At 36.3% G+C, this 22,720-nt stretch overlaps 1 protein-coding gene across 8 annotated transcripts in view; it reads left to right on the top strand.

Annotated features, from left to right (window-relative positions):
• Window positions 1-22,720, top strand: part of KCNMA1 (potassium calcium-activated channel subfamily M alpha 1) — a 468,790-nt gene that overhangs the window by 184,167 nt on the left and 261,903 nt on the right. For all 8 annotated transcript variants that reach the window (XM_065638846.1, XM_065638845.1, XM_065638841.1 and 5 more), the window contains exon 3: window positions 21,124-21,185. In XM_065638846.1, the coding sequence (XP_065494918.1) occupies window positions 21,124-21,185 (62 nt within the window). The remainder of the gene's footprint in view (window positions 1-21,123; window positions 21,186-22,720) is intronic.

The following is a 22,720-nucleotide window of genomic DNA, read 5'->3' as shown; positions in this document are numbered from 1 at the left end:
TCCAAATTATAACTGCAAGAAATCATACAAAACTATCCATGAAAGCATGCAATATAATTTGAGCAAAGAAGACAAGGGATTTGATTAAGAAATACACTTTTGGTTGATCTATAATTAGTGGCAAGTTTTTTCCATATGATGTAGAAAAATACACATGGATGTATTATAAACTAGAGTCCATGAAATTGCAACTAAAAGAGCTCTCAAGGTCATGGCTGGTGCATCTTTATTGCAGTGACATTAGAAAGCTGACTGAAGCATGATGCTACACTGTTGATCATTGGAGCTAAAGAGCTTGAAGTTGTTATACCACTGAAAAACAGGATAATGAAGCTGGATGAGTGTCATTTGTTGGTTCAAATTGGAGTTTGATTTGGTACAGGGAAAAGATAATCAAGGTACTCTCAAGTTCATTCCTTGGAGCGGAAGATGAAATTGAAGTGAATTTTACCCAAGCAGACAATGGGCAGAAGAAATTAAAAATAAGCATAAAGCTAATAATTTTGAAAATGTGTGTATGTTTTTAAAACAAGTTCAGTTTTCACACAATCAAGGGTAATTGTCGTCTTCCAATAGGAAGTTCAAATGTAATAGGTCACAGATTCAAAACATATCTTGCTGCAAAAGGACCAGCAGAGAACAACCTGGCTCTTTAAACACAGTGCCAGAACAATTTTTGAAGTACAGTATTAATGCAAAACTTGTATGGCCTACTTTTCAACTGTGTCAGCCCACATGGTGTGAAAGGAGCAGTGTGAAGAAAATGTGCATGCTATAAACAGAAAAATTAAGAGGTGTGGGATTTTAAAACTAAGTAGACGATAATGTATACACTGGGTATATTCCATTACTTCTTGTTTAGTTCTGTCTGTGCTTTGCTTCTTGCCTTTCAACAGACAAAGCCTTCATCCTTCTGTGCCACAAAGAGGGCAGTGGATCTGAAGTATCCATCCGTACACACACACGTGTGTATACATATATGTATGTAAATGTATATGTGTGTCCATAGTCTATCTCCTTCCAATAGGGCCAGCCAGCTATGCAGTCAGAAATCTAGCCTCAAAACTGTGGAATTACTTGTGATACTGAACCTCTAGTACCTCTAGTGTTTAAACAGAATTGTTATTTATGGAGAACTGAATAATATGTTAGGGAGAATATTGTGCTAGAGAAGGGCATCTAGAATCAAAATATGAGAAAGCATCTTAGAGAATTCTGAGATCTAGATACCGAAAGATCGTAATCTCACAGAAATGGACGTGGATGCAAGGGGATGGAGTTGTGCCATATTTTTGTGGTGGGTTGACCCTGGCTGGATGCCATGTGCCCACCACAGCCGCTCTATCATTTCTGCTACTCAACTGGACAGGGGAGAGAAAATATAACAAGAGGCTTATAGATTGAGATAAGGACAGGGAGATCACTCAGCAATTACTGTCATGGGCAAAACAGACTTGACTTGAGAAAAATAATTTAGTTTATTACAAATCAAATCTGAGTAGGGTAATGACAAATAAAAACTACATCTTAAAATGCCTTCCCCCCATGACCTCCCTTCTTCCTGGGCTTAACTTCCAAAATCTCTACCTTCTCCCCTCCCAGCAGCACAGGGGGATGAGGAATGGGGGTTGTGATCAGTTCATCACACACCTCTGCCACTACGTCTTCAGGAGAAGGACTCCTCACACTCTTCCCTGGCTCCAGCATGGAGTCCCTCCTATTGCAGACAGTCCTTCATGAACTTCTTCAATGTGAGTCCTTACCATGGGCTGCAGTTTTTCATGAACTGCTCCAGTGTAGGTCCCTTCCACAGAGTGCAGTCCTTCAGGAACAGACTGCTCCAGTGTGGGTCCCCCATGAGGTCACAAGTCCTGCCAGCAAACTTGCTCCAGTGTGGGCTCCTCTCCCCATAGGGCCACAGGCTCTGCCAAGAGCCTGCTCCAGCATGGGCTCTCCACGGGGTCACAGCCTCCTTCAGTCACATCCACCTGCTCAGGTGTGGGGTCCTCCATGGTCTGTAGGTGGATATCTGTTCTACCATGGACCTCCATGGGCTGCAGGGGACAGCCAGCCTCACCATGGTCTACACCACAGGCTGCAGAGGAATCTCTACCCCAGCAGAGATTCTACCCTCCTGAAAGAGTGCAGATTTAGATTAGATATAAGGAAGACATTCTTCACCATGAGAGTGGTGAGGCACTGGAACAGGCTGCCCAGAGAAATTGTGGATCCCTCGGCCCTTGAAGTGTTCAAGGCCAGGCTGGATGGGGCTGTGAGCAACTTGGTGTAGTGGAAAGTGACTCTGGCTATGGCAGGGGGGTTGGAACTAGGTGATCTTTAAGGTCCTTTCCAACCTGAACCATTTTATCATTCTGCCACCTGGAGCACCTCTTTCCTCTCCTTCTTCACTGACTTTGTGTAAAGGGTTGCTTCTCTCACATATTCTCACTCCTCTCTCTTGGGTGCTGTTGTCCAGCATTGTTTCCTCCCTCTTAAATATGTTATCACAGGGGGTGCTACCACTATCGCTGATTGGCTTGGCCTTGGGCGGTGGCTCTTTGGGACATACGGGAAGCTTCTAGCAGCTTCTTACAGAAGCCACTCCTGTAGCTCCCCTTCCTGCCCGCTACCAAAGCCTTGCCACGCAAGCCTAATACAGCCTTATAGCAACCTACATCCTAAATTACCACGTATAGTCTGAGCTTGGAAATCTGCAAAATTCCCTGAATTTTTGTGTTTTCCACTACTGTATCACAGCATTTGTCAAAGTAGTATTTCAGATTCTCCTTTGAATTCTGCATCACAGTCAAGCAGTTTCAGTTGCTTTACTTTGAAGCATTTACTTGAGCTTTTCCCCATTAAATATTTTCTATCAGTGTAAAAAAGATGAAAGCCTGGGCTTTTCATTAGTCTGCTAGAAGGAATATTTTGAGGACATGAACAAATACAGAATAAACAAAACTAAGATTATAAAATCCTTGGGCTTTCAGTCTATTTGAACATGAGAAAATGCTACTCATATACCGAAAACACTTTGGTGTCACAGAGTAATAACAATTTTTTTTTCTTTTTTTTTCTGTGACAAAGGGAGAGCAATGCGTATGTGTAATGTACATTCTTCTTTTCTAGTTTGTGCATGCATCAGGAGACTACAGAGTGAGTATCAAGTGTATGGACATTGATCTGGTCACAGGGTTTAAGAGCTTCTGGATGAAACCTATAACTGAATAATTGCTGTTAAAGACTAGATTTTAAAAAGTGTTCAGATAGTAACTTTGCCAAGCATTTTTTAGTGTCAATGTTATTGAAATGGAAAATGATTCATATGAAAATCTTGCCCCCTTTCTAAAAAGCCTGTTCTGATCTACCTTTTTATTGCTGCAGAATGACTAGCATATTTTGTTTTAAGGTACTTTGAGCTAATTTGAGTTGTATATATATGTATTTTAAAATACAGCTTGTACTTTATTTAATAAAACTTCTTAGATAAAAAGATCTGTAATATTTTCATGAATTAAATGAAATACAAAACAAAATATAAAAGAAATGCTTTCAGGGATGGAGCAGCCACAAATTCTTTGGGCATCCCTGTTCCAGTGCCTCACCACCATCACAGTAAAGAATTTCTTCCTTATATCTAATCTAAATCTACTCTAAGTTTAAAACCATTATGCCTTGTCCTGTTTTATGAATTATAAAATTTAATGTAACTTTTAAACAAGAAACTTACAGAATTTTGTCTGGAGTGGTTGGATTTACTTAATTTTTTTGATGGAAGAGATATATCATAAAATGAATTTGACTGTGTAAAGAAAATGAAAAAATTCAAACCCCATAACCAGCCAAATAATACAGTTTGCACAAATCTGATTAAAATGGACAAGTACTTACCAAAGCTTTATGCATTAGGCTCTAAATTTGTTGCATAGTAAATGGAGCTGGGCTTAAGCTGCCTTTCTTTTGATGTGTGATAGATCACTATTGGTTTTTTGGCAGTTCTGTTACGATTCGCTTTGATGAAATGAAGTCCTACATAATTTGCTAGTTTCAACACAATGTCAGTGCTTATATTTTCTTTGGCAAAAATTAATATGGTTTATTGCCACAAAGAGACAAACGAGCAGAACTTGCAACTATGAAAGGGCTGAGGTACCTCGGGGTGTAGCTTCCACAGGTCAGTTTCATAGTAACTCTAAAAAGCAGTAAAAAAAGCCTTAATCTGAATATTGTCTATATAGTCCTAAGGAAAAAAAAATCTGAAAAAGTAAAAGGTGAGAAACTAGCATCTCAGTAGTAAAGAGTTGACCAGTTTTGCAAAATTTTCAATATGCTTTGGGATAAAGCATATTGCTTGAAAATAGTAATTCAAAATGAAGAAGAGACAGAGAGAGAAGAGAAAGGATACTGTAAGAAGAACTCTTGGGAGCAGCCCAATTATAGCACTTAAATTGGTTGTGGGAGATGTGGCATGTTCCTTTTCCAAAGGATATTTAATTATTTACACAAAATACAACATCTTGGATGAGAGGAACTGAGAGAGATGCATCGGAGGTACTAGTTTTCAAAGACTGAGATTTAACACCCTAATCTGATTTAAAAAAAAAAAAAAATTCTCATGTATCTTAGGTAAATACCCTTCCCACTGACCATTGGCTGCTCTGAAATGGATGGACTTTCCATCTCTGAAATTCCTATGCCTATATGTATGTTTCCACTGAATTGTTGTTTGATTAATTGATTTTTTGCCTTTCTTAAAATATGAGGCTATTAAACATAATAAACCTTTTTAGTCTGAAAATTTCCAGGAGGACAAGTTGATTCAGTCATCATATATAATCATGTATCAAAGCATTCTTAATTTCTTGGTATTCATGAGAAGAAAAGTACAATTTTAATTGACATATCTTTGTGCTTATTCTTCTCCGTTTCTGGGGTCATTTAGCTCTTTAGAAAGGTACTGGATCGTGTGAAGCCATATATTTTGAGAGGTGTTTTTCTCCTGAAGAGTTTGATATTATTGTCAGTTTTTAGATATTCTGAATTTAATTTAACCTTTCTGTTATAGTGTACATATTGTTGATTTTTATTCAAGTGTTGCAAAAATCTAATAATTTACTGTGGTGAGAGGACTTAAGCTGTTGCTGTAAATTTAGCATGCAGTGTACCTGGTGGTAAATTTTGAACGTGGTAACTTTTCCAGAGGATTTTATAGTTTTATAATTTCTTTTATATTTTAAAATTATTGCATAGATTGCACTATGAAAACTAAACAATCCTGTAAAAGTAGGTGATGATGTTCAAGATCACCAGCTTTGTAACATGTAATAAACATTATTGTCAATAGCACAGATTCCAAAGCATTTACTAGGCCTAAGTCTATATTCAAATTATTTTCAAAATAATACATTTTGAAAGCACTGAGGTTTCTCCATGTTTTTCAATCATTAAAAAGATTCAGTATGGTCAGACTTTGTTACCTTCTAATGTATAACTTGATGGACTGGTGGGTTGTGGGGGTTCTTTTTGTTCTTTTTGTTTGTTTTGTTGTTTGTTTGTTTTTGGTGGTTTTGGTTTTTTTAGTCAAATCTGAGATATTCATATTATTGTGTTTTTGGAAAACAAGGACATAAACTGAAGTGACAGAGCAAACCAATACCATTTGGCAAGACTCGTGATAAACTACCATTAAGTGATGCTGTCAAGAGTGGACTTCAAATAACAGTAAAGAGCTTACTTCAATTTGCTTGGTTTTCTTTAATAATAATACACGTTTCACTGAATACAATTATGATGCTATTGGTCAGCTGTAGCATTCCTAGGAGATTACGGAGGAGAGCAATATTTATGCAAGTTCGTCAGACCTCTTGATAAAAACTTAGCTCAAACATTTTTAATCTGCATTTAATCCTTCTTTTTAGAAGTCAGGTAAATGTAGCAGCTACAAGATATCTCTGTTTATGAACAATTTATGGCACTCTCCAAAATAGTAACTTAGGGACACTCAGCTGCTTCTACAAGTGCTAGAAGAGCCCCTTCTGGAGTCTTGGGTCTTAATAGAAAAAAAGTCATTTTCTCAAGCTAATGGACTAATAATTTTATCATTTAAAATGCCATTTGAGCTTCGATCACTCAGTATGTGTTGGACTGCAGAAACAAAAAAATGTGGATTTTTTTTCATAAAATCACAGAGGAAAAACCTCCTTTTTAAAATGGGCACTGTTTTTCTGGGTGTCAGAATGCTTTCCTTAAATTCTAATTTTAACACAGTAAGTTTCTGTGGTCTTGAACAAACTTTCAAAACATGAAATAAATTAATGTACTGACTCCTATTGTTTGCAGGGAATCAAAAAACTTGTAATGAGAATTTAAAATGGTTACACTCTTAAATGAAGGGTTACATATAAATTTAGAATTCTGGGGAAACTGGAGGAAGGAAGTTTTGATCTGATACCTGTCACATGTATATATAAGAAAGTCTTTGCTTTAAAAACGTAAAATTTTTATAAGACGTTAAATTTTTGAAGAGCATTGCAGGACTTTATTTTTTCAGCCATCATTCTTTTTGGATGTTGGGGAGAGGAAGAAGGGATTTGCTTATCTTTGTGCATCTACTTTTCCATAAAAATATTTCAGAAATTAAAATTACCAATAAGCTGTTATTCAACCAGTTTAGTTCAATTTTTTTTTTTTTTTTTCAAATAATAAATTAACTCTATATAGTTCAAACATGCCAGTGCAAGTATCATCCAAAAATGTTTGCTGGACAGACTTGCCTTTTTTCAGATTTGGTGGGTAGATTTCAGAAGAAGGTGAATTTCTGACTACTCTTTTTTTTGCATATAAAGGGACTGCGCTTAAGTGGTGTAGAATCACACAAAGGGCTTTGTTCTGGGAAAATCTGTAAAGCGGTCGGAGTTAACAGAGTCTAAACAGGTGCTCTATATATTCAGTACAGTGGTCATTTGCTTGTAGTCCACCAAAGAACTGGAACAAAAAAAAGTCAGCTTGCTCTACTAATGTGCAGCTTATAACTCCACTGTCAGTTGCAGAGCGCCTGGCTTGGGGTTGCCTTGTCAGTGCAAACTGTGTGTGTCACCCATTCAAACAAATGCTTTGCTCATTCACAAAAGCCTGTCGTCCTGGCCATGTTTTACATCGTGGACTAGCCCTGCAGCATGTTCTTGTTATTAGTTACATCCTACTGTGGCTCTTGCAGTTAAGGAAAAGCTGTAGCTTTAAAGTCAGGTTTGTAAGCAGATGTGGATATGTGTTTGGTCCTCTTGGTGTTTAATACACCTGACACCATGATAAGAAACCAAACTATGCATTGAGAAACAACTTAAACAAGAGATCTCCTAGGAACAGATCAGCGCTGCTGGCAGTCATGTTAATGAATCAGTAGGTGGACTTCCTCTCTGAGTCAGCGGTGTTCAGTTGTCTTGGCACGCTTTTACACAGGTCTTTGTCATAAATTTGTTTTGATCAGAGAGGGATTCTGAAGTTTATAGGCAATCAGCAAAAGGAATTTTAACTTAATTTAATGTTCGAAGTTATGAATGCTGTAAGTTCTTTCTTCTAGCTCTGCCTGGGAGCCAGAGAGGAAGCATGTCAGCCAAGCTGTTAAGAAAATAAATTGTTAGTGTTAGGATTTGATAGTGTTCTTGTGAAGTGTTATCACCACAGTATAAATATTTCTCATCTGCAGATTCCATATAAATATTTTTTGTCATTGGACTACATTTGATTCTCCTTTTTTTCCACTTTTTGGTCTTGTGCAGGAGTATGGGGGGAGGCCATTAGCAGAACCCAGGGTTTGATGGGATTTTGGTTTGATACAAAACCAAATAGCCCACGCACCTCTGGTGCTTCTTCTCTCTCACCTGCCACATTTGCCTTGAGTATTCTCTAAAAGATAGGAACAGCAGTATCTTCAGGGGAATCTGAGCATCAGGGAAGTGGGTCTGGTCATTCAGGGCAATGGAGGAAAGGAGCTGGGCCTACATCTAGGAGGGAAACTTCTCATCCTAGCCTAAAGACTTAAACTGTTGATACATCTAAAAAGCATGTGTTAAAAAGGTAATTTCCCCATATCTGGCTGTCAAATTTTCTGCTCTAGAATACATTCTAGAAAGGTGACCTGCATTAAAAGAAGCCATTTTTTGGATAAAGCAAAGTAGGACTGATTCTGTATAGACTGATGGTAAGTCAATACATACTTTATGCTCTGCCCATTTTGTAGTATTTTAAAAAGTGAACCTAAACTGCATACTAACGTAAAGACATGAGGTTGCAGCAATACCTGTTATAAATCTCTTTGGCCAGGATAGGCATGTGATTATCTGGTGGTTTGTCCAATTTTGGTTTTGGTGGTTTTCAGAATAAATGCTCTTGTATCTCATCGGAAAGAGAATATAGCTGGGCTGAAGCAAGCATGCAGAAAAGGGGTAGTTTTATGTACTGACTGATAGTTATGAGACAGAACATAAGCTGAAGTTGTATGTTCCCCATTCTCAGCCCTCTTCTTTTTGATGTCTGTGGGTAAGACCACTTCAGAATGAAGTGCGGTAGTCTTACAGTCTTAGACCTTCACAAGTGACCATATGAATCATGCAGGAGATGGGCAGTTTTCTAGGTCTCCACCCTCAAGAAGGCATCTGTAAGAAGAACAGAGATGCTGGAGGAAGATAGCACAGGCTAGGAAAGCCAGGTAAAGATGCAAAGATCATGGCCCCAGAGGAAGGGATGACTTTCAAAAGTTATCTTTGAATTAAACTCTTCATGTTATATAAAAAGAACAACAGAAGTCACGACACCAGAGGGTGAAAGTTAAAGGACTTGACAGTGTTGTCACAAGGAAAAGTTCAGCTGAGGTAACAGTTGGTTTCGATGCTAGATTTAGTGATCACTGCTGTATGTTCTTTAAAAGCAAGTGTAGTAAACAAGTCTATTAGAGTTACACTGGAAGTTGGTTCTGCAAGCCTTTTATGATATGTTTATATGATTTTATCTTTAAACCACATTAAAAAGGCTCATAAAAGAGCTTTCAGTTTTAGAATTATAGCTGCATAACAGCACAGGAAAACTCATCTGCAGGAAACAAATTTGCTGAATAAATCAGTTTTGCATCCCTACAGACAAACTGCTCTGCAAGTAAAGGTTTGTTGTGTAAAAATAACTTTTTACCTTTGCTTGCTACACCATTGTCTATATCATTTGTTTTCTGCTTTGGTCTTTAGTGATAGTTGTAAATGATTGATTCAATTTCATACCTCATGTGAATTTCTAAGCATTTGCTACATGATGCTGAATCATAATTCCAGATTAACAATGCAACATACCCTCAGCATTTCCTTGATGGTTAACAGTATGGAAATCACCAATGCCTGTAAATGATGGCATCAAAGACTTCTGTGCCTTTCTCTGAAATATCAAAGTGTGAAGAACCTCCACGTAGGAGTGGAGCCTTGCACCAAATCATTAATCAAGATTTCATCTGTAGTAGCATATAACTATACTTGTGAAGATTTTACACAAGAAAAAAAGAAAATTTATGCTCATGTCTTTAAAGGAGCAGAAACCACTATATGAACATTTGTTCACTTTACTTCCCATGCCCACTGAAAATGGCTTTCCTACCATGAGTGGATACTTCCCCATAAAACAAGATGACCACAACCCTGAACATTTGTCTAATTTAGGTTTAACAGCTTCAGTGAAATTGCTAAATTTTATTATCTATTTATGTAGAGATCTCATATCTCATGATTAATGACTGTGTCAAAAAATTAATTGGCAGGCTTTTCAGTTCAAATTAGTCTAAAAACAAAAGACCTCACATTGTTTTTATTAATGTTGCCATGGGAAATTAAGAGTTCTGTTTAGAATTATGTTTTGAAATAACTCCTGGAAAAGTATTAGGCTGGTTTTATTTTTCATTTTCAGATAAGTTGAGGTATATGCTCTTGTATAGAATTATCAGACATCTTAAGTCTGTACAATGACTAAAATTTAGTCAGTGCTACAATTTACAATCACTTCTCAGACTTGCTCTCTCTCTAGTTTTCTTTCGTATGCTTATTATAGCCAGCTTTTTGTATCCACAAATTCTCATATAGAGCTGGGTGATTAAGTAGGTTTAGATTTATTCCTAATGATAAAAAGTCAATTTTTCAGTCTTCAAGCAGATTGGTATGAGAGCTGTTTTCCTGTGGCTATCAGTCAAAGCTATCAGCTTTGGCAAAATGACTGAAGGACAAGCAATGCTGGAGAAAAATATGCTGACAAAGGTGACTTTCAAAAATACTATGTTGTTTAACTCCATCGACAATAGCTTTCCCTCTTCCTATTTAGCATGGTTTCCTCACATTTATTTTGCTCATTTATGTCCAGTGTTTGATATTTCATTTAATTCTGAGAGGAAAGCTTCTGATGTAGTTGACAGTAAGCTGTGTCTAATCACTGAGTAGACAATGTGAATTAAGGTACTGTGAGCTCTTCCAAATCCTCATGCAAATCTCTGATGGTTTAGTGGTACTTATTAAAAAGGCACGTTTTTGATGGCTACCTCTCTTTAGAAGTCTATGAAGCAGCTATGGATTTTCCTAGGCTTATAGAATTTGACCAATGAATACAAGTCTTCATTCATTTACAGATAACAAAAATGGTTTGCTCTGGAAACAAAAGTAGAAATATTACAGTTCTGGAAATGATCTCTATATTATGAAAGATTTAGGAAAACCCACCAAATTAGGTAATGTTAAGTGGAAGATGAGAGCTCTAAAGTTGAGCACTGCAGCAGAAAACCGTTTTTGCAGTTGATCAGCTGCATTTAGTAGTGATTCTTTTATCTTCTGAAGACTGTTTTCATGCTGTTTTAAAGTACATTCCTTGACAAGCATTCAGATGCCTTTTTTGTAGGATGAGTGATTTGACCATTTCTTCCTCATTCAGTCGTTTTCTTGAATGAAATTTCACTAGACTTTACTGAAGCCAAGAGCTTTCCATTTTTCAGAGAATACTTCCACAGCTACATTGCCTTTTGCTGTATGTGTGAGTCCTTGTGATTGAGAACCTGAACAACTGAAAAGGGAGGTAACTGTTTCTGTGCTTGTGGAGTTGTGCTGTCTGAAAATTTAGGAATAGTAACAACAAATCTGAGTAAATTAACTTACCCAACCCATTCAATCATAAAACCTTAGCAAGAGGATATAACCTCTTTTAATCAGTCCTTCTCTAATTCCTCTTTAAACATTTTTTGATGTGACTCTCTGTCATGTAGGTTGCATGTCAGGCTCTAATGTACAAATGACTGAGGAAAGTGAGGATTCCTTTTGTCTACCGTACAATTTGGCATTAATTTGAATGTGTAAAGTAAATAATTCCAATAAATGTAATCCTTGAAGTGATCCATTCATAAAGAAATGTAATTCCTTTTAGTCATTTCTTATGGCATGGCAATAAAGCTTGAAATTCCTTTAGCAGCAGTGTTAGTACGTATAATATTATAAAAACACACTATGGATTGCAGAATCAGGCCTAAATTCTCAGAAGGGCATGCTCATTCCTGAGAGCACTTGCCAGTGTTTTTTTACTCCAGACACTTATCTCCAAAAATACATTTCTGATTTCAACATGTAAAAGACAGCATTTTCTTTATCCTATTATATTATTATTTTCTGGCATTTTTACCACCATTCTTTGGTTTTGATCTTGTTTTCACTTGACAGTTTCTTGGATGTTCTCTTATGTCGCTGTTCAGTTAAAAAATTGCTGATGGGAACTTGTGAGGAGTACAGTAAATTGAAGTAAAGAGAAGAGGAGCAGTGAAATTTGTTTGCCTTTGTTTGTTTTAGAGAAATACTAATTAATAAAAAGAAAATTGCTTAATTTAAAAAGACAGAATTTTCCAGGGTGGTGGTGTGTGTGCGTTTGTTTTTACAGTTTATAATTTTCAGTTCTATATTGTGGTATTCCAGACACAGGTGTGGGTTAACTGTTGGCAAATGTTTACTTTTTATTAATATAGACCTTATTTGATTTCCTCTTTGTTTCAGGCGATTAACTTCCCTGATGTTGAACCATTACTTAGATTATTTTCTAAATTACATAGATTCTGGTTGTGATTTTGGGGCAATATCTCGTCTCTCTTATTCTTTCCATAAGTTAGTGCACTTTCGTGCTTTTCAAGATGATCTGTTACACGTGGAGATTTTGTTGTGTAAGCTCTATACCAGAAAATGCAAGAGTCTTTGCTTGCTTCTTTATCTCACTTCAATCACTTTGTTTATCCAGAGGCAGAATTTGATATTATTAGAACAAATAGTTCCATCTGAAGTTATTTGGTTCCAATTCTTCATCTGGAGATAAAAAGCTTTCTATCACAACTGACACAGAGGAATATAGAAACAAACAAACAAAATTAATTACCATATATTGAGTTTCAGAGCATGACACAATAAGCAGAGGCTTTCCCCAGGGTTGGCACAGGGAATGGGACTGTGAATAATCAATCATCATTATGAGTGCTGTTCTCCTGCTGTGTTGTGTATAGTGGGGAGACCATACTCTAGGATTGGGTTCTTTTGCCTTTGAGCAGTTTTGCAGCTGACTTTGTTTGCTTTTGAGTTGGCATGATTTGATTGTTTGACAGGTCAGGCATGCATTTCTCTAAATTGACATTCCAGTCAGCTCACTGATGGCCTTTATCTACAGTCAGACTATGAGGAACCTGAAAATTACAGCATTGGCAACTGAAAGAATAGTTTGTAGGTAACTGTTACAATATAACTCTTTTTCTCAGTCTGACTGTAGAGCCAGTCATGCATGCACTGGAAATCAATGTGAGTTATGCTTTTACCAATATTCAAAAAGTGAATTTTATTTTTGTTGACCGTAATGGGAGGTGATCTGAACGACTGCTAGGTAATCAGGATGTGAAGGACGTTTTAGAGTAAAAGAAAGATATTTATTTATTTATTTATGCACACATGCACATTTTTGCATACATATATTGCTATGCATTTAGCTCTAGAAAATGACACATTGTGATAGAAAGTACTGCTTTTTTTTTTTTTTTTTTTTTGACTAATGGAATTAAATACTGAATTGGAAAAGTTGCATGCACTTTAATTGGTCATATTGCCATGAGTCTCCCAGCAAATCTAATTAACTTCAAGCTACAGAGCATCATTAACAGATGGGACTTTTTGTCTTGTATTTTTTCACTAATTAGAAAAATCTCAATCTTTTCAAATTTCTATATCGAACAGAAATTTTCATTTTATTGTCAATATGTCAGTGGAAATTTGAGGAAAAACTCAGTGTAAAGAAAAATAAATCTGAAATACTGACACACATTAGAAGCATGTATGGGAGAAAACATAGCAAAGATATTTCCTTTTTAAAAATTCCTCCCCATTGGAGATAGGGAATGTGCGTGGAAAAGAAAAGTACATTAAGATGCTGATTTTCTTTGTGGTGGTGTTGTTGTTTGGTGGTTTGTTTTTTTTTTTTTCTGCTTTGATTTCTTTGTATTCCCAAGTCTGATGTCTATTCTAATGATTCCTGAATTTTGATCCCACAACATCCCTTTAATAAGAAAGGCTCTTACTTTCAAATGGTCTGCTCCAATGAGAGGTAGTCTGTTAAAGTATATGTAAGACCACTGAATCTTTTATTGGAGATAGAATAAAATGCAGCTGATGGCAGACACGCTGAATTTGCTAATTCTGGTTTGTGGGGTTTTATTCAGAGATGTTGGATATACTACTCCCAGTGACCTGTTACCTTAAGTACTTACTACAGTTAGGAATAGTTTGGTGAGTTCACAGTGATTCAGGCCTTTACCAAGCATCTTACCTATACCTTTCAGATAATACTCAAATTACTGTTCTGATGCATAAGTTCAATAAGTAGGAGATGCCTATTTCTTCTTCGTGGTAACTTTTCTGCATGTTTTCTCTCCCAGCAATTTTGTTTCTATATTTCTTATATTTCTATATTTCTTATCATTATTAGGCAAGTCTGTAAAAAGAGGTGCATTAAATATGAACTGTATTTTTTAATATATATTTGCAATAAAAACATATTTTTAGTTCCAGTAATAAGTTAAAACCCTGCTATACCAGGTAGCGGCTTAATGGGACCAAAAATGTAGTTCCAGGAAGACGAACAATAAGTTTATTTTAGAAAGAGATATTGACACCTTTCTGTTTAAATAAAGCCCATTAATAAAGTCCCTTTGCTCTCATAGATAGTGCTGATACTGTTACATAGTGTCCTACTCAAGCTTTTTATTATTATTGTGGTAGCAGTAGAGGTCTCAGCTGTGCTAGATCCATTGCAAACACCTGTAATGAAGGACAGCTGTTGCCCTAACGAGTTGACATGCAATCTCTCTGCCAATTGAAAGCAAGAGGGAGAATTGGAAGCATGGAGAGGTCAAGTAATGTGCTTTAGCCACACACTACCTGAGTGGCAGAACTAAGGATAATAACCAAGTCTTCTGGTTGCTCGTGATCATCAACCAGAGCTCATGCTGATCTACCTTACTGCTGTCTTTTCTTTTTAAAATCCTTGCTATGAAATCCCTGGGAAAGTTCACTGAGACCTTACTGCCTGTTAGCTTATCAAATAGTCATTTCTTGCTCTCCTTCACCTCTTCATTTGGATAAACTTTGATTTTTCTTGGTAAATGCTAAGTCTATGTGAGCTTTGCTGAAGGACAAAATTTATAAAGTGAGGAATCTCATAAAGCTTCCAAAGTTTTCAGTACTCTTTTAAATGCACGTTGGTGACTAAATTTAGTTACTGTAGAACAAAATAGCTAATTAACTTTTTAGTTATGTATCCTATGTATTTTTAGTTATGTCTCCTTGTTATATAATAAAGGTAAACAAAATAAAAAAGCAGAAAATGTAATTGAAAGGAAATAATTTGCATGCAAAGTTTTTAACTTGGCTATCAAAGTTGTAAGTTTGGATTTAGTACTGTAATTGCTTCAGGCTTAAAACTAAGAGTTGGTAAAGGCTCTTCAGAGTTGTGTGCTCTTGAACCTTTTCTGACTTCCCTGGCAGATGGGGTTGCTCACTGTGTAGCTTGGAGGTGCTTAGTCCTTTCTAGAACTGGATGCTAAATCCTATTTGACATTCAGAGCACGGAAGAAATAATATAAATGTGTGGGGTTTTGGGTTTGTGTGTTCGTTTGTGGTGGTGGTGGTGTTTTTTCTTTTTTTTTTTTTTCTTTCTTCTCCCCTGCGCCACCTACCTCTTCTACATGCAAAATGGCAGGATCAATAAGTCACTGAGACAGATTTCCTAGCTAGCACACTGCCCAGCAGACACATCCCTTAAGATTCATAGCTGTTAGCATGTATTCTGTCATCAACGGCAGGTGCTGGCCATAGAATTTGCGCTTTGACTGTACTCACATGAGAACCAATGCGTATATCACTGCTTCCTCTTCACAGTATTATGTTCCATCAAGCATGACCCTTATACAGGGAGCATATTAACTGCAAAATCTATTTCCCTGTATTTGTGAATAAAGGGTAAATGACAGGAAATTTCCCATTTTCTTAGAATCCTTGTTTGAACTTCTCATTTATTATTTATTACTGGTAAGAACAAGATGGAATCTTATTCTGTCTTTTTGTTGTTTTCTCTCTTTATCTTTCTCTTCCTATTCACCTACTTCAGCCCTCACTTGGTTGCATTTCCTGGTTTGCTCTTGTAAAGTGGCTTATGACAACTTATGCATGGTTAGGTAGTTTAAAGAGAAGCTGGCATTATATGCAGTTGTTCTGGAAGATATTAAGAGAGCATTTCATCATTAAGAAATATGATCTTGCAAACCTGAATGAGGTAGAAGGACCTTCTAAGAGCACCTGGGAATTCATGACCTCATAAAGTAGATGGTGGATATTTTCTACTTTCGCCTTAATCATTTTTAGTTATTTAAACATTGGCCTGGGAGGGACCAGGTAAAGAAACAGAGGCAGAAAGCCTAGAGGCAGGGCAATGTGTTTTAAGTCCAGAGAAAAGTTAGTGTATAGGTCCATCCAGAGCATGGTAATAGGTCCTGCTGATGGATGTTAGAGATCCTTACTCCTGCTTTACTCCAGCATATCAGGGTATGGTGGAGAAAAAAAAAAAAGTCTCTAAAGAGAAATTTACTGTTTATTGCTATAAAAAGATATATAACATTTTGTTTGTATTGAAAAATCATAAAGTTCTGAGGACCATTTTGTTGGATGAACTAATATGAGTCGTATAATTTAACATCATGCAGCTGCTTTAGTTCACTGTGGAACGTCCAAAAGTAATGTTAATGGAAACATATAAATGAAGTGCTACCATAGGGTAGCATATAGGGTATCAGTTAATGAGACACAATTTAAGTAAGCCATTTGGTTCTTCTGTGGTCTAGACTTGCTTAAAGTCCTGCTTTTGTTAAACTGCAATAATTGCACAGGTCCTGGTGCATATCCTGGAGTCTGAAAATTAATGCTGGGATTGCGAAGCAAGGATTAAGTAATTCCTGCCTCTGAAATGTGATTTGCAGCTGGTGTGTCCTTAGAAATGCAGGTTTTCATTCCTAACAAATCCAGAGAAGTAAATTCTGTTTGTCTGTAAAAGAAATAAAATGGATTTTCATTTTTATGGTTAAAAGAACTTTGTTTTTTATTTTAAAAGTATGTAAATTTAATGGAAATTGGGTTGAAACCTCAGGCTATTGACATCTTACTAATGCAAACTTTAGTGTTCCAAAATTAGTGGGTCCTTGAGGATGTACCTTTTATGGTCACAAGAAATAATTTGTATTCTCCTTAAGTAATTTGAACTATAAAAGCTAATAGAGTTTTATTTTAAAGCATCCTATTTACTGTATGGATGTAGAAGTTAAAATTAAGTGAAATTCTAAAAATATTAACAATGAACAACCTAATATATTCTAAGCAATACAACAGGCTTAGAGTTGAGAAATTTAATCTTAGAATAATAAGAGTGTCAGAGAGATGTTTCTGAAGAAAAATACACAACGGATTGTCATCGGATAGCAAAATAAGGCCTCTCTGGTGCCCTGAAGTAAGATTTTGCTTTTCACTGCCTGCTTCTTATTTTAATACTTAATGTTGAGGGGAATATAACAATAGCAACTATTCCCTTTCTATTTCATGCTTTACCTCTTGAGCCATAAGCGAGAATTTGCCTTTGAAACTTCAATGAGGGCTGTTCCATGTTCCACAGAACGTTCAGACATTGGAGGGTAATAAGCGATTGAAATTCCTGCTCTCCAGCCCTCACATTGCTCGTTCTTGTGGCTGTGTTCACTGTAGCGCCCCTCTCTCATGTGAGCAGCCTTTTCAGTTTCCCATGTTTTTCAATAAAACCAGGACATCAGTTCACTGCAGTTGTAGGGGAAACAGTGCCACCCTTTGGCTTATCAATATCAGCCTTTTATTACAAAGCCCTGGTCCTGAAAGGTGTGTGATTCCCTTTATGATTATCATGGCTTAATTCTGATAGTATTTTCTCAATGCCCGTACTTTCCCTGCAGTTTTCTTATGTTGCTACATCCTTATTAGATTTTTTTTTTTTCGGTCCTTAATGTGGATGCATAAAGTTTGACTGCAGTTTGCAACAGAGCAGTCATAGCTCTTCTGGAGCATCTTTCTAGCAGTGGAGAGCAAAACATTTCTACAGTTTTCTTTAAGTGGATTTTATCTGCATTTTCTCTGCCTCCTGCCTCAAAAAGGCATTGTATGCTTTTATTGAACTCTGTTTTGTTTGTTTGTTTTCTTTTTAGGAAAGATTTAAGGATATGCAGCAACTATTCCTCGTTCTTCCCCCTCTTTAATGAGATTGGTGTTTTTAACTTGATACTAAGTGCTTAGTCAGTGTAGCTGCTAGCATATGACTTCAGATTTCTCAATCTTAAACAAACAGTAAGTTATTATATATTAAAAGATTATTTCCTTCCAGGCAGAGAGAAGTTATAATAGATGTGTAGCAATTGCAATATTGTGCCAAATGCATTGGAATAATAAACAGAGCAAGTAAGCTTCTCCCCATGGCCTGCTTAATGAAAAAAGCAATAATTCACATACATATAGGCTTTTTTTCTCCCTTAGATTGTAGTTGCTGTGGGTTTGGGATATCAGTCTATGTTCATACCTCTCTTCAAGTCTAGTAAGTTCCCCAAAAGAGGTGTTATCTCCCATAACAATCTAGCAAAGACTCTAATCTGAATCTAATTGTCTCCATGGGTCTGAATAACCAAATTGCATTCGACTTTTTCAGATAGGGAAAAAAAAATAGCAAAAACCTTGCGTCTGAGTGTCTATCAAATGTTTTTATAATGTCATGGAAGGGTTATTTTTTTTTCTTTAATTTTTATATAATTCTAGCCCAATTGGTTCAGGCCCTGTTTTTCCACATACTTAGGTATTCAAGTTCAGCTCAATACTTCTGTCACTTAGCAAATGAAAAACGTGTTTCTCTGCTAGCAAGATAAAAATGGAGTTTAAGATTCCATTATCTTCTGATGCCTTTTCTGTGGTTTTGGGCGATGTTATGAATTTAATGTTAGGCATGTGTTTTGGGGCAATAGGAGAGAAAACAAGCCTTGCTTTAAAATCACACATATATTACAGTAGGGGAATGGTGTAGTTTTGCATACATCTCTCTCTCTCTTTGGTGTAGCATCGGAGTCTGGAGCTTCTTGCAAAATCTAGATAATTGCATTTTGGTGGCAGTTATGTGAATTGTCCTAGAACATTTAAATTCCTTAATTGTCTTGGAAGTGTCTTGCCCATAATCTATATGACATTATTTAAGCAGCACAGTGATGATTATTAAGGGATTGGATATAACTAAAATGCAAGGCTGGTATACAGTAGTGCTGGTTTTGTTCTAGACAATTCTTTTAGCTATTAGGCAATGACTGGATGTTGTGAAATAAGGCTTGCTATGTGAAATGGAAAATACAAGTCTAGCTTTGCTTTTATACTTTGCAAAACTTGAAAGAATGAGAGTCAGTCATCTTGCAACACCTGTACACATCTGATCAACAACACATGTATAATGAAAGAAGATTCAAACTCTAGATGTTAATGTTATATTAGACTTAGGTAGTAAAAATGTTATTTGAAGAGTTTCCTGCTTCAGTCCTTGAATTTGACTGACAGATCTCACTGATTTGGGTAATAATGTATCAGGTAAGACAAGTACTTGTTCTCAGGTGAAATATTCTTTCTCAAACATTCACAAAGCAAAAAGTTATGGTCAGCAAGATCTAAAAGGAATGAAAAATTAATTTAAACTTTCAGCTGAATAGATTTTTTTAAACAAGTTGTAGTGATTACATAATATTAATAAATTAATGAGTTTCTTTTATTGGAAAATATATGCTTGTTTGATTTTGGCCCTGCAGAGCTCCAGAGTTTGGTTATATAATTAAACCTTGCTTCAGATACTGCCGTTACAGCACTGAGTGACAGCTGAGAGTAGGGAAACTTCGACGTTGTTGTTTCAGTAAGGCTACTTAGAATTCAGACATTGCACATTCCCTTCTATTGTTTGCACTGTGACTGTCAGGCTCCTTCCTAATATGGCAGCTTCAGAAAAAGTTCTGAAGCCTGCATTGAAGGAAGAAATTTTTGTTTCAGTGTCCATGTGTTGCTGTAGCAATAGTGATGGTAGCATGCATTAGTTATGGTATTCATACAGATTAATAAATCTGTTCAGAACTGGAATGACACCACTTATTTTCTTTTCTTTTTTTCCCCCACACACATGCAGTTGTTTAGATAGTGTCTTAAATTTGAACCACTTCTAACCTAAGAAGTCATATTTTAACTGGCAGTTTCAGGAGCTGTGTGTGCACTTAGTTATTAACCTGGTTTGCTCAATCCTGAATGATCAATTCTCTAGGTTTATTTTAAGAGATGTTACTTCTAACTAGCTACTTGAGATGTGCCTGCCAGAAGACTAAAGGATGTTTTGTTTTGATTCTGTAGACCAGCAGATCACATGAGTTGCGGGAGACATAACTTTCTATCTGTTTCCCATCCTTAGTGCAGCAGACAAGAATCTTTTCTGATTTCTTCCAGAACAATTGCATTCGAAGATACATTAAAAAGCTTATTTGATTCACGTTTTCAGATTCCAAATTACCCAGTGGATGGCATTATTTAAGAGAAACCTAGAATAAGGATATCAGAAATCTAGGTCACAAAGGGTACAAAGACTATGATGTACTTCATGATTATTCAAGCCAAAATTTGTGTCCAGATATTTCAATTATGCTGTCCTGTGTAGATGCAGACCTACTTTGGCTAGGACGTGAAACTAAATTGTCCCACAACGTTGGGGAATCTTTGGGAGCCAGCAGAACAGACAATTGTATTGTCTTTATGTTCAGAAGAATTTAAGGCAAATGGAGATGTGATTAATCCAGCTTCTGATGCACTAGCCAGAAAAGCAAGTTCTACCTTCTTAATAAGGGCTGGATGATAGACCTAGCAAAATTATTTGGTTCAAAAACTTTAAAGGGAGGAAAATGTTGGGACTACAAGGTCCCTGGGGTGTGTATTTATTGTATCAGGACATGCTGCATCAAACTATTGTTTTAACATGTTTGAAAGTTAACTATACCGTTGGTGGACAGGAGTGCAGAGTAAATATGTATTTTTACATAGCCTTACACTTACCCTGCGGATTTCACAACCATGTATATAGATGAAAATTCAGTCTAATCTGTCATCACTCTTTGTTTACCTCTGAATGAGCAGTTCAGGAGGATAGGTCTGACAAAACTATAGTGTGATTTTAATACCATGCAGTAGGATTGCTTGTCATTTGAAATTAAAGAATATAGTTTAGCAAAGGTTAAGATTCACTGAGCTAGGATTCAACTTGTTCGTGTCTTTTTTTCAATGCAGGAAAGCACTCTGTGGTATTATATAGTGTTTGAAGTTCAAGTAGGAGTAGCTTTCTAAAGAAAATGAAAACTGAGATTAAAAAAAATAGTAATTTATGATATATTTTCCTTGTCGTTTTTGTGTGTAAAATAATAAATGTTTCACTTCAACACTGTTAAATAATGACTCTTTTCTTTTGTAGGTTGTCTTAGTCTTCGCTCTTAGTATTGGTGCTCTTGTAATATACTTCATAGATTCGTCAAAGTGAGTATTCTAGTACATTCTCCTTTCCCTCCTTTCCTGTAGCAATCATACATCTTTAAATTGCTCCATTCATCTACTTCAAATCAGTGCTTTGTCTCATCGCCTGAGTGCGAAGAACTTTATAATACTGCACGGTCTACCAAAATAACTCAAGATTGGGAAAAAGATCTTATATAAACTAGATTTGACACAGTCACTTTGGATCTGTAGCATGGAGAGGAATAACTACGTTTGTGTGTTGAGATTATATATACAGTTTCAAAATTATAGGTTTTTTTAATGTTCATTTGGTATATGTACAATCTTTCGAATTCAAGACTAGGATAAGAAATACAGGGAAACAATATTTGCCAAAGAATTAGTTTGCAGGAGAAAAAAAAATGTCTTAGGAGACTGATAGAAACACTCCTGAAAAACTGTGAATGAATTACACAGTATAAACATTATATCTTGCATATCTGTTCAGATTTCCAACTCCTGACTTTGATGCATTTCTCCTAAGATATGGTGAGCCAGTAAAAATCTACAAAGCGCATCTCAAAATTTTTTAGATTTGCACTAACATTATCGTATAGTGTTGTAGTTTGGGCCAGGCAACAGAAAGTTTCATCCTGACCTTTTGTGTTATGTGATGGTTTGATACAAACCGGTTTAACTAGGAATATCCCTCTTTGATATCATCCATGCTCCACCCTTGTTTTTGTATCAAGCTGGACACTGTCAGGGGTGTAACAGGCAAAACGGTGACCTAACACAGAAGAAAGCAATAAAAGGGGACTTAATAGAATACTATTCAGTTGAATCCAGTTATTTTTGGAAGATGATATTCTGAAGTATCAATAGTATTTTAAAGCTGCTTTTCTCCCAACTGCTTTTAGGCTTGCCATTACTGCAATGGTTAAGATAGCATGCTGGAGTCGTTCCAGCCTAGCTGTCTGTAATGGCAGTGGTTATATTCTAAAACAATCCTTATTTGACTCAGAAAGAGATCTCTACGTACTGATATTTAGGTAGGTGGTAGCACCAGCAAAAGTCTTTCTTGAATATATGTATGTCAGCTCTATATTGTGTGATTTGCGAGCCATACCTTTATAGCTCAGATGCGTTGAGCATAACACAAATAACTAATATAGAGATTTTCTTTGTGGAGAGGAGCCAAGTGGTGGGAAAACTCAAGTTCTACCTTGAGCTCCCTTGAAATGAGGACAATACTTTTTCCTTCTTAACATTGTGGTGAGCATTCTCATTAATTTTAGGAAATTTTACTTTATTTTACTTTAATGCATATGCTGTTAAACCATGACGATATGCCACCACTGAAGCACATAAGGTGGTGATTTTCTGAAGATCTTTTAAAAGTCTTTTTAAAGCACAATGGCAAAACTTCTGTGTGCCAAACATATCCAGGTCAGAAATGTCAAATAGAATAAAACCTGTTTCCACTTATGTTTCCATTTCAGACCAATGAAATACAGCTATTTGTTTGAGCAATTGTCTTTTGTGAAGCCTTTGTTGGATTGTTTTCCTCAAGGAGA

This window comes from Caloenas nicobarica, chromosome 7, assembly GCF_036013445.1.
Source record: "Caloenas nicobarica isolate bCalNic1 chromosome 7, bCalNic1.hap1, whole genome shotgun sequence".
Taxonomy (NCBI): Eukaryota; Metazoa; Chordata; class Aves; order Columbiformes; family Columbidae; genus Caloenas; species Caloenas nicobarica.
Note: the sequence above shows the minus strand (reverse complement) of the source record. Positions and strands in the feature narration are given on the sequence as shown.